The 17,254-nt window shown below is 43.8% G+C and overlaps 1 protein-coding gene across 7 annotated transcripts in view; it reads left to right on the forward strand.

Annotated features, from left to right (window-relative positions):
* Positions 1-17,254, forward strand: part of TRAK1 (trafficking kinesin protein 1) — a 194,890-nt gene that overhangs the window by 120,597 nt on the left and 57,039 nt on the right. The window contains exon 1 of one of the 7 annotated variants that reach the window (XM_012808049.2): positions 4,957-5,204. The exons of the other annotated variants lie outside the window; for them this stretch is intronic. Within the exon in view, the coding sequence (XP_012663503.2) occupies positions 5,141-5,204 (64 nt within the window). The 5' untranslated portion in view covers positions 4,957-5,140. Of the gene's footprint in view, positions 1-4,956; positions 5,205-17,254 lie in introns of those variants that run through there. 7 annotated transcript variants of the gene reach the window in all.

Raw genomic sequence — 17,254 nt, forward strand, 5'->3', positions numbered from 1 at the left:
ATTATACCTGCAAAGACCCTTTCCCCACATTCACGGCTTCCAGATGGACATGTCTTTGGAGAGGCCACCTTTAACTGGTGCCTTTCCCTGCAATGACAGATTCTTTATGTTTGGTTGTTGTGACGCAACCCATTGTCCCATCCTAATGACATGTTCACCTGGAATGTTTTTGAAAGCACATACAAGATTTGTTTGTTTTGTGTTATAATTAGCAGGGTCATATTAAGCTTTTATCAAAGGAATAAAAGGAATTTGGGGACCTGGTGTGGGCCATCAGCTCTCCTCTGGAGTCTCCGGCTAATCCATCATCTTGCAGCCTGGATCTGATCCTCCTCCCACCCGGGTGTAGTTGGTGCCCACGGCATCGGGCCTTTCTGTTCTTTGTCCCTGCCTCCTCATTCCAGATCCGGTTGGCTTATTCATAGCCATCCCACTTAGAGACATATTTGTGCAATGTTTTATAAAAGGTATTAGTGGCAGAAACAGAGCAGCCATACACGCCCACCTTGCCTGCTTTCTGAAATGGATTAAGAATAACTTCCTAATATGTTCTCCTTTCCTTTACACATCACTTGCCTTGTTCACTTGGTTGCTCTTTCATTTTGATATTTATTGTGGATTCGAGGCTTTTACAGACCCAGCTTGTCCCCTTTAACCATTATTGACTATATTTTCCTTTTAATGTTCAAAGTGTGACACTGGACCCATGGTTCCTATACCTAATCACTTCCACCCTAGACTTTTTGCAGTGGTCTTTGCTTCTTGAAACCTGATGTTACAGCCCCATATTGATTTTTCCCTGCTCCAAGAAATGTGCAATCAGCAGCTCTCCAAGGAGCCCTGTTTTAAGGCCTAACCCAAATCTGCGCGGCAGAGTGTTGATGTCCCTGTTGATGGGTTAGAGGGGAATCCTTGTGGGGCTACTTTCGTGACAGAGCTGGAAGGAGTTTTTTTTTTAAATATCATGAAGTCACATTAGTCTTTTTAATTTAAGTCTTACTTTGCTGATAAATTTTTTATTTTGCTCTTAAACAATTTTTCGATTTTTCTCTGTGAGATGCCAACTTGACTTCTTAGTTACTGTTCTTTCTCTTCCTTCTTCCTCCTTCCTTCCTCCTCCTCTCTTCTTCAAAATTCATTTGCAGATAATCTTTGGATATTTTCTTAATCACTTTTTGAGAAGTGAAAAAGCCTTAGGTTGTGGGCCATTCTTATTTATATTCAGATGCTCTTGTCTGTATTTGCTGTGTGAGCCTGGGCAAGTGATTCAAACCATTGAGCCCCTTCAACGTATCTACACATTGGCGGAGTCATTAGGTTGCAGGGGACTCAAGGATGAAGTGGAAGGTACCGGACGGCTGGTGTGCAGCCAGCACTCCTAAGTGGTGTGGCTGAAGATGCAGGTGACCGAGAGGTGGCTAACCACCCGCCACTGAGGCTTATCCAAGGCTGCTCCTGGGACCTGTCCCTGTTCCTTTCCTGACTTCCTTGGATGGACAGTGATGGGGGAGAATAGACTTGGTTTCTTGAGGAGAGTTCTTGTTCAGGTACAGTAAACCTGGGCTGAAGGGGGACAGTAACCCTCAGGAGTCCCGAAAATATTAACATGTAGGACAGTGGATTTGAAGCTGGATAGACCTAAATTTTAATCTTGAAACTGTCTCTGCAGAGCTACGGGTGGAATACTTCATCCTTCTGAGCCCTACAGTAGTTTTGGTGTGGAAGTTCACTTTGAAACTGTTCAGTACCCATAAAATTCATCTATAAATGATGGTGTCTTCTTTGTGCTAATTTTATACACTTGTTTTCTTTCCCATTTTCTTAAAAAGTGGACTGGGATATGTGCAGTCTTTGGAATTGATGTACATTGTGCTCGATGATGCAGTTTCACTGTTTAGAAAGGTCCCTTCCCCTCTCCCCTGCCCCGCCTATCACTCCTGTTCATTACTGTGAACCCAGTGCCTTTGAATTAATTATGCTGGGAAAAACTTACCACTGGCATTTCTACTTCATTTCTCTAATTATAGCTTGTGCTCTCTTTTGCTCATTTCCTGGCTTATTTCATTTTTTAAAGAATTAGAGTGATGAAGATGGTCACAAGTAACATTTATTGCAGACTCACTTTGTCCCAGGCACCATGCTAGGTGCTCGGACATACATTAATTAACTTAAAGCTCTACCACATCTCCGTGGCGTGCACTGTAACCACTCACATTTAGCAAATGAGACTGATGTGTCTAACAAGGTCACTGAGATGGTGAATAAGAACCTGGAACCAACCCTCAGACCATCTGATTCCAAAAGGCTGTGCTCTTAACTATGAAATTACACTGCTGTCAGCCCTTCCACCCGTCTGTCTATCTGTCCATCTATCCATTACGTGTCATTTGTTCTCTGGGGCAATGGGGCATGAATAAAATATTAAACAAATTCATGACACTATAAGGTAAATGTGCCAAGCCTTTGTTTAAGAGGTTTCTACCCTCATCTGACTTTCATATGATGCCTGGAGGCATTTGCATTTCCTGTTCCTTTTTTAAATCTTCATTTTGCAAATTCATATTGGACCTCATCCCCAGACATATTGGATTGAACCTGTTGAAAATTGCTGAGTTTTGAGGAGTCTGTTAACTGTTGATTTTGTGTATTTATGAGGTTTATCGTTATCTTTTAAGAAATACCTTAAGGAATTAAAAAAAAAGCCAAACTTTAGGAAACCTTGAGACACCATCCTCTGTTCCTCTGTTTTGAGGAATGATATCTGAGAAGGCCGTTTGTTAGTTTGCTGTGGGGCTCTTGTCAGAGAAAGGGGTGATGAAGGACCAGAGGGAAACTTGAGATGTCTCAGATGACAGGCAATTATAAAAGGAACTAGAACCCTTGTCTGTCAACTTCCAATAGTCACATGTCCTAGAAAACTTAAAATGTACATTCAAGTTGGGGCCAGGGAGAGGGATTAAAGTGAGTTAGGGGAGTCAGCAGTGTGATCTCTGCTTTGACCAGGAGAAATTTGGAGTCAAGTTGGAGATGCCTTGGAGGAAAAGAAGATGACAGAGGGGCACAGGTCCTCCAGTGTATAGGTGACAGCCAGCAGATGTCGCCAGGGATGATGTCATTCCTTTCTCTGTCCCCTTTGTTTTCTGAACTTTTCTGAAAACTTGTTAACAACTTTAACTTAGATTCCTCACCACCGTCTGTGGTTGCTCAGCTCCATGCAGAGATGATTTCCTTGGTTGCGGACCCTGCCATTACCTTCTCTTTTCTATTCTTGGATTTGAAGCTCTGCTATTTAGGGGTGCTAAAGAGTAGGAACCCCACAGTTCACAAGGGACCGGGCTGGCAGGAGGGACGGTCCCACCCTGGTGTCCAAGTAAGCCCTGATGAGAGAGCCAGGCATGGCCCTAGAGTGAGGGAAGGGTACCCCTGAGGAGGAAGAGGCTTCTGGAATAGAGGTGGGAATAGGAAGCCAGCTTTGGGGACCTCACAGCACAACAATACAGACTCTGTAGCATCCACTGATTTAGGAAGATTGAGATAAATTTATGCAAAAGTATAGATTCTGCACAAGATTCTAGAATGTGTATATAGTTTTCCTCTTAATTTTCTATTACATACATACAGAGGCAGGCTGACGTACACACATATAGAGATATGCACACACACTATTTTATATTAGTGACGCTGCTGCTCTTGACACTAATGGATATCTGTACTACCTGGCCAATAGGCCAGTGAAGTGAGTAGTGTTGGTTTAGGGCAGAGTTCTCAACCAGTGATTTTGCAGCCAGGGGACATTCGGCCATGTATGGAGACATTTTTCGTTGTCACATCTGGGGAATGGAGGGTGGGGCTCCTGGCACTGAGTGGCTAGGGGCCGCAATTGCTGCTAAGCACCTTACAATGCCCAGGACAGTCTTTCACAACCGAGAATTATCTAACCCCAGATGATGATAGTGCTAATGTTGAGAAACCCTGTTTCAGGGGAAGAACTCTAACCTGTAGTAAGTCTAAACTGCATCTGATTCTCTAATACTTCATTTTTATTATGAAGCACTTGGAACACATCAAATTCTTATGTTAACTCTTTTTGTAAAGAAACTAAAACATTACAGGTGCATTTTATAAGGACAGTTTTAAAGCCCAGTCTCTCACTCCTTCCCCAGAGGCAACCCTCTTCCTGCAGGTGGGCCACTTCCTTCCGGCACGTGTTTCTGTGCTCTGATCACACACGTAAGCATCCATGAGACAGTATGCTGTGCAGCACGAGCCCTTTGTGATGGCACGCTCCTCATTTTGTAGGTGGCAGGCTGTTTTCCCAGAAGTTTGAGCAAAGGCATGAGCAGAGAACGATACTGTATCTAAACGAAAATGCTTCCATTTTCTAATAATTTACATTTTCTTTAGGTGGTAGTCAAAAATTTTTAAAGATATCTAATGTTTTAAATCTGGTTGGGAAAAGAAAACCAGAAGTAATGGTTTGCAGGTTTTAAAAGACAGTGTTTTCCAAATTTAGAATCTTTCTGCAGTGATTCAGAATAGAGGAAATAAGCTTGCCCTCACACTTGCTAGAGGTGGTGATGGTGCCAAGGCCCCCTGGCCCCCACCCGCCTGCACTCTCCCTCTGTCCGTGTGGCATCTCTCAGCCTCTGCTCCCAGTATCCTTGGAAGACATTTCCTCCATCTCTGCATCATCTTTTAGAGCTGGCCAGTTTCTATGGCAACAGTTAGATTGAAAGATGAGCAGTGGAGCAGGGGACGTGGCTTGAGTGAGACGGCCGGTGGTGGTGTGTGTCCCTGACGTCACCCTCCCGGCTTCTGGATAGGATAATCCTGGCTACTCCCATTCAGGGCTGCTGTCCAGTGCCGCTTTATTAGCAGAGCTGCCAGGTCTCTGATAGCTCCGCAAATTGCCTCCCTTTCTGCTCCTCCTACTCTCCCTTTCCCCCATAGAATTTTTCTTTTCACTGCCCCTTTTCCTGTTTGGCTCCAGACTGTCACTAAGAATGCACGGCGTAATTCTGGTGTGTTTCGGGATGCTCCTCTGCCCGCTGTTCTGGAAGGGCAGGGAGGCATGGCAGCGTTTTACTTGACGTTAACGGTGCTGTGAAGTCCATTCTTTTCCTCTGCAAGAATACTGACTATGCAGAAATTTATCGAAGCGGATTATTATGAACTAGACTGGTATTATGAAGAATGCTCGGATGGTAATTATACCCCCTGCAAAACAGAGTGGGATTTTATGCAGGCATTGTCTCCCACTGGGGGGGGGTGTCCTGAAATCTTCATGGGAGATGGGCAGAGGGGGGCACCAAAACTAGCACCACTGGCAGGCGTGCATGGCTCTCACAGTTCCAAAGGCACAGTGGGGGAGATAGCAGGTGGGCAGGGCTCTTTACCGTGGGAGACTCCTCTGCAGTATGTATGGTCGTTTGCTCAGAACGGGGAGATGGTTTTTGGTATGCTGGGCTTGCAGGCATTATACTTCTATTGCGTTGAATCCTGTCTGGTGTGAGACATGTGTTTTTGATGCATGCGTGTGTGCAAGTGGAAATGTGTTCACTGTGCTCCTGCTGTCGGAGAGGTTAGGAACCTAGAGGCTGGAATTGTATATTCAGGACGTGGCTTCCTAGACCATCAGCAGCAGGCCTGGAAGACTCTGCCCTTTGCTGAGTCCAGACCTGGAGGCTGAGGGAAGGCTGGAGAAGAGGCAGAAGCAACTTCCCACCAAGCGGGTGATTCAAATAAATTTTGCTTGTTGGATCCAGCAGAGATGGGCATGGAGAGGTGTTGGGAGAGGCAGGAGAGAATGTATCCTTCTGTCACTATCCCAGTTTATGCAGGGAGGGTGTGGCACATTCCAGAGGAGACCTGGGTGGAGACCAGTGTGTGGCAGGACAGGTCTCCGGAGGTTTCAGGAACACGGGAAATAGTTCTCCAGCATATTCTCAGAGAGATCACGTAGGGAATGGTCTCAGGTCCCTGTGTCATTGGACATAAAAATTATATGTTACACAATTAATCTGCCTTTAAAAATTTTTTTTTTTAAATGGCCCTTAAATCACATTCCTTTTTTACAAAGGAAAAAAAAGGAAAACATAGTTAATACATATGCTTTGAGGGTCTGTTCCCCAGTGAGGATATGTTTCCAGACTCGCATGAGCCATTAATAGGCAAGGTAACTGCTTTTTAATTGAATCATGAGTTTCGGGTTGCTCTAACAGCGACTACATTTGATTAGCCTCAATGATGTAACAGGCTGGGACCTGGCCTAGTTAGTAAGCTCAAGAACTACATAATTGTCTCTTATTTGCTGATTTTTGCCTTGACTGTCAGCTATAGGAGAGTGGCCACGAGAGTGTCTCAGGGGGTCGTAATTAAATGTGGTGGAAAACTTGGCCAGTTGAGCCCCACTGTCCTACAGCATTAGAGGAAGACATTGTCATGTTGGAGCTCTGTGTGTGCGTCTTTAAAATATCTTGAGTACACATGTATTGGAGGCAGCTTCTAGGCTCAAGAGGGAAAGGGTGAATGAACTCTTTTTTCTTTTGGAGATATTCATTCTCAAAGTTAGTTCCCATCATTACCTAACTCCAAGAGGCAGTTAAAGAAAAGAGATGCTTCTTTTTGGAAACCATCGTTGACCTCTTCTCATTTCCTTGGCAATTTGTGACTCCATACCTTAAGTATTGATTAAATACATCCTCAGTGTACCATTGGATTAGGGAGTGTTGATCACAAGCCCTGTGGCAGAGGCAGGTGTGGCCAGGTCCCCAGTGATGGCATCCTAGAAGTAGGGGAGGGAGATTTCTTAATGTCTTGACCCAATTGCTACACTGTCCAGTTCTTTTTACGCCCTGAAATAAAGCCAGTTCACTCACCATAGTTAATCTGAAGGGTGAGAGGAGGCTTGCTGTTATCTGGGAGTCCATCAGAAGGATTTTCTTACCCAGCAGTTCCTCGGTTGAGTCTTTTTGGCCCTGAGATAATCCTGATCACTCTTCCTCCAAGAGCAAAGGAAAATGGAAGAGGAGAGAGCTCATCCATCCAGGGGTAAATAAATATTGATTGCTGTTGTGGTGTGAATGTATGTTGAGCACAATGCTTGCCCTTCCGTGCCATTACGGATGAAGGAAGTGGTAGAATTTACTGGGACAACTGGCATTTTCATAATCCCATTTAAAGAGGTAGCAAAGAGGAAATAAAAGAAACCGAAGCCCCTAAATGATCTGGTTTAAGAAAAGTACTAAAAGGGGATTGCAAGTATATGCCAGTTGTGTGGTGACTTGTGTACACATTTCTGACTAGTTGTGTTTGTTCCTATGTCGGGCAGGTTAGTCTGGAAGTGTAATTTGCCCCAAACTGTATGTGCCTTTTTTATTGCAAATCAGCAGACACAGCATTGCTTTCTCTCTCTTATCATTTGGCACCTGAATCATCAATGAGGGAAACGTCCAGGGAACTTTTGATACTAATAAAAGGTGAGTCAAACGTTTTGAAAAAGTTGCAAAAATCATTTACGTTAGAGTTACTGACTCACTGTTAAAGTGCAGCATTAGCACTGAAACAGAAATATATACGGGTAGGAATATAGCTTACAGGCCGACAAGGGCCAGTCTTTAACTGGTTAAGAGGAGGCTACTGTTCCCTCATCTTTGAGGGTCAGGAGAGCTTCATTCAGTGTTGGGTAACTGAATCTAACCCCTTTATCAATTTTAGTAGTGATCTTCAACCCATCCTGTCTCTGTGCAGTAAGAAGCATGGGCCGGGGCTTACAATAAGAAGTTATGGGGGGGGGGTTGGTTCCCCAATACCTTAAGTTTTAGAGATTTGAAATAGCCAGTGATCAACATGTTACAACATAGCAGTAATGGCCATAGAATTTGCATATGTGTGTTGAGTGTTTACGTTTAAACTCTGTGCCCAGTGACCTCTTCATTACCTTGATAGGCTAGGTCCCACCCCTGGTTTAGAACTTCTAAAACTTGGGAAATCATTGAAAATCACATGCTTATTAAAAAAGCAGATTCTCGAACTCACTTCAGACTAGTAGAAGCCCTGAGAAATCTATATTTTTAGCACATGTTTTGGGGAATTCTTTACGTCAGGTGTGTTCGGGGAAACTGCTAATGTCAATGGAGATCAACCCCCTGGCATATGGGTCTGAAAAATTAAAAAAAAAACGTTCTTTAGGTCAGGCTTGGAATCTTGGATTGTTTCTTGGCTATATTGGTCGCTTTTGAAAAAGTGTGCTTATACAGTAGATGATCTAATTCATGCCCACACAGGAGAAAACTCAATTCAAGTAGGGGGGAGAACGAGGAAGGGAGAAATGGGGAAGAGGGAGGTTTGGGGTGCTCCCCCTTCATGGGTATAGTGTAAGGGTATATGGCACAGCTTTTGGGTACAAGGCACAACTACAAGAGGGATGTTACCTAACAAATTCAAATATCGTGACCTGGTTATACCCTCACATTAACCTAAAATTAAAAAAAAAATAATAAAAGAAAAAATGTGCTTATAAAGGGCTAGGTTCGCTGTATATTCTTAAGTTAGAGAAACAGCATTTTGGTAGTTATTCTAAAAATAGGTAGCATGGCATTCAGAGTGCTGGGCCAGAGTCTCTGCTCGAGGCCTGTTTTGCACTTCACGTGGACGTGTGATATGAACACAAAGTCCCAGGAGCCTCTGCAAACCCAGATTCTTCATCTGGAAGATGGGGGTGACCACGCTGGTTGGAGCTGTGTGAGGAATGTAAATAAAGTAATAGTTCTGGTAAGTGACAAAGAGCCCAGTCAGTGCTTAATTTTATTTTCTCAGAAATAGTACTAGTTAGGTTCTTTCAGAAACTCTCTTTGAAAAGGTGAATAGTATTTGGAACAGGGCGCAGTATTGTGGCCACCTGTCTCCCGCAGCAGTGTCTTCTGTGATCTGACTTTGCTGTCCACCCACGTCCCCTTTACAGTATTCCAGATTTGAATGTCCAGACAGGAGGTGGTCTAGTTCTTATTGATGTTCTTATTGATGTGCAGAGGAGGAAATTCAGGTGGATTGTGGCAGAAGTTGTTTTTAGAACTTCTATCATGAAAATCCCAGGTAATGACACACAGGGGCCATCACGTGTATTTTGTTACTCACTGGATTTCAGTGACCTCCAGAATGTCATCTCAAGATGGGGATGTCTGGTTCCTGAGTAAAGCTCTGTTGTAATTATTTTAAGCCTTAGTTGATGAGCTAGATTTTTCAGATGGTTTTTCTAATTTTCCTGCACTTAGTTTCCCTAAGCATCGGTGCAAACAGACCCCTATTTCTTTGTCTTGCATTCATCGTGTGATGCTTTCTTGAAGGCAGAGGTTGATTTTTCTCTTTCCAGATGTGTAACTCTCCTAAAAGGTTGTTAAGGTAATTTTTTAAAAAGGTAGGGGGATGAAATATAGTTTTATAATGTTTAAATGGCATAAGCGAGGTCCTTAGAGACATGACCTTCAATATTGGGCTAGCTCTGCTCTCTAGGAGCAGAGGAATGAAGTGCAAGGGAGGTGCGTAGAACACGGGCCAGACAGTTACAGAGGAGAGAAGGGTGCTTATGTCTCCCTGAAGGAAAGGGGAGCAGCACTGAACCAGACTTTGAAAGATGGGAGGATTTAGGTCTAGGGAGGTGGGGGACATTGCAGGTGTAGAGGAGGAAAAACTTTATCCCTCGACCCTGCCAGGTTCAGTAGCTAAGAGCTCTGCAGATTAAACTGGTGAAAGACAGATTAACAAGAGAAAAACCAGATGTAATTATAACATAAACAGAGACAATCAGAAAGAAATAAGACTCAGAGAATCAGTTGGAAATTGGAGGCTTGTGTACCATACCAAAGGGCAGGAAAGCGTGGAGAAGAGGTGAGACAAAAGAAAGGGGTTTGGGCCTCTTCTAAGGGAGGAAGTTAAGGGGAGGGGGCTAGGAAATGTGTGATAAGCAAAGATGGTTTAGTAAAGGTGCGTGCAGATTTTATTGGGTGCTTATCCATTGATGGGAGACATATCAATGCAGGAGAGGGAGCCACCTTAATGAATATAAATTTCCTCTGTTTTTAGAGCTTTTTCTTGTACCTGCTGTTCCTTGATTGCTTTCTGCTCAAAATAATCCTTATGCCAAAGAGGCATGCATATTTTGGGGTGGCAGTTGGGTTCCCTTCACAGGTGAGCTAAGGCAGCAGCATTATGTGGGCAGAAGTTAGCAGCTCCTTTTGTATGAATGAAGTGTGGTGGGAGGTCAGGCTGGTAGCAGGGGATCCAGGAAATGTAGGATGTGGGGCGGAAAAAGTCTAAAGCTCACATCTTAAAAATAAGGGGTCCCCTTTAGATTGATGCTGTCCAGTGAGACTTTTTGCAGCGGTGCACATATTTTATTCTGTGCTGCCAGATGTGCTGGCCACTACCCCCTGCCGTGGAGCATGTGAAATGTGGCTAGTGTGATTGCATTTAGAATTTTATTTTAAATCATTAAAATTTAAATGTAAATAGTGGCTTGGGGGTCACCCTTTGGACAATGCCAGGTAGAGCTTTGGGAAGATGACTTCAAAGGTGGTATATCGATTAGATACAGAGTGGGGACACTTACAGAAAGATGTCCTTCTGTACTACAGGAGGTGGTTGCACCCTTCTCCTCTGGCCTTCCTGTCCAGTGTTCCCCGAGGAGTCAGAACTCATTCCCTGGCTCCCTGCTCTAGGTCCCAGTGGCTGTCTGTTCTGTGCCTCTGCTGCAGCACAGACGTCTTTGCTACCTGCCTCTCACACCCCAGCTCCAGCCTCGAGTCCAGCATGACCCACCCCTCTCCACCCCTCACTTGGCACAGGGATTCTCAGGCATTATTACTGCCCTCTGTGGGTTATGTTTTGCTTTGACTTTTGGAGAAACTGCTCTATGTCAGAGAAGATGCTCTTTGGCCCATCTTTGTCTTCAAGCTTGAAATGAGTGCTGATGTGCATGAGTTTTGAGCATTCCCTCAGATCCCCCACAGTGGGAGGGAAGTAGAGATTGGTGTGGGGGGTATCCTGAAGAGTGTCTAAACCCAGAGGAATGAGGTAACATGCCAAGTCCAGGCTGGTCCTGTGTTCATATGTCATGTCCTACCTGCCTGAAGGGGTTTCAACTGGCCTAATAGGGGACAATTTGAATATCAAATAGTGGTGGTAAGGGATTGCAGCTTTTGGAATAAAGTATGACTGCTTGACTCCACACTGATATAAATAAATGAATGAATGGCTAAAATGGAAGAGAAGAAAAAGTCATTAGTAATAGTAGAAAGCCGACTAATAAGTGCAGGAATGATGGAATTAGAAATTCACCATTTTTCATCCATCCTAATAACTAAGGCCAGAATCACCAAAAGTAGTGGTCTCAAAGTATATCACCATGAGACATTTTTGAATAACAAAGGAGAAAATAGTAACTTTACAGTGGAGAAAACTGGCAGGCATCACCTGAGCCAGTTGAACCAAGCAGCACAGGCGGTGGCGCAGGGCGCCCAGCAGGGCATGCTGAGGAGAAGGTAGCACCTTCTGTGGTGGCCTCCCCCGAAGTTCATAAGCTGAATTGAATTACAAGGAAGCATCAGGCCCACCCAAAGTAAGGGACAGTCAACAAAATAATTGGCCTGTGTTGTTCAAAAATATCAACATCTTGAAAACCAAACACTCAGAAACTGTTAGCAATTAAAGGAGACTTAGAGACCTGTCAGTTCAATGTAGCCCATGATCTGGGATTTCTTTTGCCATCAAGGATATTATTGGAACAACTGAGGAAAATCTCAAGAAAGTCTATGGATTAGATAATACTGTTGTCTCAATGTCGAAAGAGAAAGAGAGAAAATAAATGTTGTAAAATGTTAACATTTGAGGGATGTGAATATTCAGGATTTTCGTGTACCATTCTTGTAACTTTTCTGTACATCTGAACTATGTCTTCCCCCTCCCTCAAAAGCAAAATATCTATTGTTCAGTTCTGGTGGAGGCATGTAGGTGTTCACTGTTATTATCATTATTATTATTATTACATTTTGAGACAAGGTCTTGTCTTGGCCTTGAACTCAGCCTCAGCTTCCCAAGTAGTTGGTACTATGGGCATGTACTACCTCGTCCACTTCAGTATTTTTTATACAGTATATTTAAATATTTTCATAATTAGAAGTTGGGGAAAAATGAATACAAAATATCATGTCCTTGGTGTTTATTACATAATATATAGATTATATATAATCTATATATTACATAATATATACCCATAACAATCATTTGTTAAGAGTAGCCTAGAGTGAGTTAAAAGATAAGCACATCTTTGGTTATGAATGAAAACATTTGAGAGTATTTTCACATCTGTGAAATTACTTAGCTTTTGTTTTCATTTATATACCCTGTGGCCGAGCACAGTATCCTGTCCATCTTCTAGTCAGTCTGATACTTGCTAAATGAATCAAGCACAAGGTAGAGGGTTTCCTTCCCTTCCCCCCTCCCTCCCAACAGCTGAGAATAACTGTCTATCTCATTAAGAAGATCTTATAGATGAGCCCACTGTCATCTGAATTGAATTAACAAATCCAATCTGATAATACTTGCTGAGATTAAAGATTTTTTTTCTGAGCATGTTTATATGGTAAAGCTAATGTAGTTTTCAAAATGCAATTTTGAACTTACTTCCTCTGAGTTACTAGAATGAGGCGCTTATTTTCAGGTTCTAAAAAAATTAACCATATGTTAAGAATACATATGTCCCTAGGTTTTAATTTTTTAATCAAATCTTTATTATATTCTGGTTTTATATTCAGAGGCACTTGCTTGTGATCTTCTATTAGTCTTTATGGAGGTAGCAATTAAGTTAAGCAGACGTTTTTTTAGCTACCTAAGCGGAATCCTCAGCACTGAGGAGTCAGACATGGATGAGACATAGTCCCTGAATCTGTGCAGAGTATTCTTTTATGAAGATCTTGCCTCTACTAAAATCTTTCCCTAGGCTCTTTGGGGGAAGGCCACTTGCCATAGAGGTGGAATAGGCCTCCTGGTGTGGGCTTCAGGAGCAGGGAGACCTACCACAGAGTTGCTGGGAGATGGCCGAAGCCTGGAGATTGCAGAATGAGCTGTGGTCCTCGGAGGTGCCAGCCCCTGAGGCTGCTGTTTACTGGGTTTGATGGAAGAACCTGCCATTCTCACTGTTACAGGCAAAATCGAACAGTCCAGAAGAATGGGTATCAAGATATACAATTAAACTGTGGAGTCTTTTTTCAGGCCACATTACAAGCTATTAGGCTTTAGATTTTTTTTTCTTGCCTTGCTGTACAAAGTGGAAGAGATCTTTATAAATTTGGCGATGGAAACACAGATTGAGAGTAAGAGTGGGATTTATTATATAAAATGCAGATTCGTGAAGTGAAAATGCAATGTATTATTACCAAAGAAGGACTGGGATGAATTAGGTTTAACACAGTATTGGTTACTGCATTTTTCCCCCTTTTGCTAGAAATCACGATTGCTTCCTTGCCCTGCTTAGCACTGTCGTCAGGCCATTGTCAGAGTCAGATTTGTCTCTGCTTCCTAAGTGGGCGCCCAGAAAATCTCTCATCTGAAGGCATCAGGCAGTGCTTCCCCAGGGCACCTCCTCTGCTAGCACCTCACCTTTAGACAGGTGCACCTGCCTGAGGCTTGGTTGCTATCTCCCGGTGCAGTTACTGTGAAACTTCCAGGAAGCTACCATTCTCCTTGCTCCCCGGGGGAGAAACAGTAGAGAGAATCTGGAGGTGGAGAGCTTGCTGAGGTGCCGTACCTGCCTGCTGGGCTCCCCTCCGAACCAACTGTACCTGCCGGTCCTTCCCACTCTGCCAGGTGCTTCTCGTGGCCCCACCCCTCCTCTAGGTTGTGGGAGCCACCGGCTTCCGGGTCCTCCCCCTGTGATGCTGGGCCAGTGGCTTTATGCACACCCTTCCACCACAACCCAGCCAGGGCATGTCTGTGGCCCAGGCCAGGGCCCAGCCTGTGCCCCGTGGGCCTGGGCCCCCATGGCTCCTCTGGGCATGCAGCCCAGAGCTCCTTCAAGGATGGCCCCTTAGGGTCATGTTTCAGGTTGGGGGCGACTTCAGCAATGTCCCTGAGAGACGTGGGAGGGGAAGAAGAATGCTTTGAATATGACTGTCAGGACGAAGAGAGGAAGCCCATCCGAGAGCAGCATGACACCTTGGACCTCTTGGAAGAGGGTAAATTCTGTACTTTGCTCAGATTTTATCCTTTCATTGTTAGTGTCTAAATAGCCTTGGCTGTACCAATTTCATAGCATTCTTTTTTTTTTTTTAATTGAGTTATAATTTAAAATACACAGATCTTATGTGCATGGCCTGAAGCTGCCCTTGTAAGACGCCCACACAGAGCATTGTGTGGAATGCTTCCACTGGAAGTCCCCTGGCCACCTTTCTGGTTTACCTGCTTCCCCAGAAACCATTGTTCTGACTCTGTCACCCTGGATTTGTTTTGCCACTTCCTGATCTTTGTGTCTTTGTAAACAGAATCAAACAGTGTGTATTACTTTGTGTCTGGCTTCTGTTGCTTAAATAAGGTCTTTGAAATCCATCCATGTTGCTGCAAATAATAGCTGGTTTTTATCCTTTTTTCTTTGTGGAAAAAGCTCCAGCTTTTCCAGCACTCTTTTTAAAGAGTTTTAAGTGTTTTCTTATAACTGGATAGCTTTTGGCAGATGAATGGACAAGAGACCAAATTGTTATTAAATAAAGCATGGTTTTGTGCTGGCAGTGTTTATTTTTTTAAAAAATGACCTGAAATAAGGATTGTTTTAAACTTAGAGATACTTCAAAGAGGAAAGTCCAAGGGATGGCCTTGAAACCACCGGGGATCCCACTGCCAGGTTCTCTCAGAGGGACACCCGTTTGTGGGGCAAAGGAGGGTATCAAGTAAAGATAGGCCCAGATGTTGCTCTGAGTTCCCAGAGGGGCTTCAGGAACTTTCACCCCCAGCCCAGAGAAAGAAGCTTTTATGGGTGATCAAGGTGTTTATACAGTGACTGCATGGACATTCCTTAGGTCTCTTGAGTAAAAACAGTCAGAATACTGGCTTGGTGCCTGTAGTTCAGTGGTTAGGGTGCCAGCCACATGGGGCTGGTGGGTTCTATCCCAGCCAGGATCTGCTAAGGAACAATGACAACAATAACAGAAAAATAGCTGGGCGTTGTGGTGGGTGCCTGTAGTCCCAGCTACTTGGGAGGCTGAAAGAGAATCGCTTAAGCCCAAGAGTTGAGGTTGCTGTGAGCTGTGATGCCACAGCACTCTACTGAGGGTGACATGGTAAGACTCTGTCTCAAAAAAAGAATACATTTCCAGAACTCTGCTTTAGGATGGTCTGCTTTCATGTCTCAGGATAACTTTTATTTTCAAAATTACTTATAATCGGTTATATATTGAAAGTGTTTTTCTTTTGAAGTTACTGTCCTGAAAATATTAATACTTCAACTCTGGGACAGCTAAACTATTTTATTGCAGAAAGGGAAGACAGTGGGACAAGCCAGAGAGCGAGGGCCCTGGGCTGAGGCCTGGAGCCTGGCTGGGGCCTGCTGGCCCTCTCAGGAGGGGACGGGAAGGGGAAAGGAGTGACGCCCTTGCAGGGCTAAGCAAGGGGAAGACCTCGGTCTGCTCTTGTTAGCCAGTCCAGGCTTACCTGGATTAGCCTCTGTTCTGTAAAGATGAGCTACTGTGAGAGCAGCCAGTACCTGCGTTAGAATGTGCTAGAAATGCAGAATTCCAGGCCCAGGCACAGACCCACTGAGTCAGAACCGGCATTGTAACAAGATCTCCAGATGATGTGCATGCATGTTAAAAATTACACGATGAGCTACTGCCTTGAAGCGTAATATGGTTTAAAAAACCAATCACTGAAACTTCTGATTCTCAGTTAAAGACTACACAATATTCTGGAACAATATCGTGTATCCTCGTCAAGAGAAGAACAAAAATGTATGTTGTGTACTGTTCTTGTATAAAATATATACATATGTATATACACTGTATGAAGAGAAAGTGTGTGCATCTGTATCCACGCACACATTGCATAAATATACTCCTCATATATTTTGCCAACCACATAAAACAATAAGCACTAGAACTTAGAGAAATCAAGGTTGGGTTGATTCTGAGCTGAGGTTGAGGACTTAAGCCTGGGAACACAGACGCAGTACAGACCGAGACTCTGTCTGGGGGCGGTTACCTGAGGCACAGTATATATACGTTTTCTAACAGGGGTATATGTGCGGCACGGAAGGTGGGAGAAGTGAGTAGTGAGGCAGTAGTTACATTCCTGTGGTTCTGATTGGTGTTTAGCAGCACTGCACAGAAGGTAAATATGTGGTTGAGCAGGAAGGAGAAAGTTGAGTTATCTTATGAATCTTTTTTTTTTTTTGCAGTTTTTGGCCGGGGCTGGGTTTGAATCCACCACCTCCGGCCTATGGGGCCAGCGCCCTACTCCTTTGAGCCACAGGCACTACCCCTAGACATCTTAGAGGCTGGTGGAGGCTAACTGATTCCATCCTGTCTTTGCCCTGAATCTGATAAACAGGTTTATGACCAGCACCTGTCAGTGAAGTATTTAACAAACTCCAGTTACATGGGCAAGAGGTGAGCTGGAGAGCCCAGGTTTTCATTCTCCGTGTGCCTGACAGCAGCCATCGCAGGCTCCTCTTAAAATTTTCTTTTGAATTTTTCTTACTGTAACTACATATATTTTATATATATGATAATGATAACATGTGTTGGTTGTGCACTTACTATGTGTCAGCCATCATTTTAAGTCCTTTTTATGGATTCACGCATTGAATCCTTAAAACACTTAATATGAATGTTTTAAGTACTGTTGTATAATAGCTTCCATTTATAGAAAGGAGGGACTAAAGTTAAATAACTCATTTAAAGTCACACAGCCCATTCAGAATGAAATGAAAGTGCTCTGCTCTTAAATTACTATGCCAGCAGTTCTCAGAGTGGGATCCCTGACCAACAGCAACAGCATCACCTAGGAGCTTGTTAGAAAAGCACATCCTTAGGCCCCACCCCAGATCTGCTAAATCAGAAACTCTGGGCCGGGACCAACTATCTGGGTTTTAGCATGTCCTCTGGGTGATTCTAGTGTATATTGTCTTATGCTGATCCACATCTCAGCGATACTGGTATATCCGTCTGCCTGTGGCAGCACCCAGAGGAGGAGACCCTGCCCTGTGGTGCCC

This window comes from Otolemur garnettii, unplaced genomic scaffold (assembly GCF_000181295.1).
Source record: "Otolemur garnettii isolate 467f Iridium unplaced genomic scaffold, OtoGar3 scaffold00082, whole genome shotgun sequence".
Taxonomy (NCBI): Eukaryota; Metazoa; Chordata; class Mammalia; order Primates; family Galagidae; genus Otolemur; species Otolemur garnettii.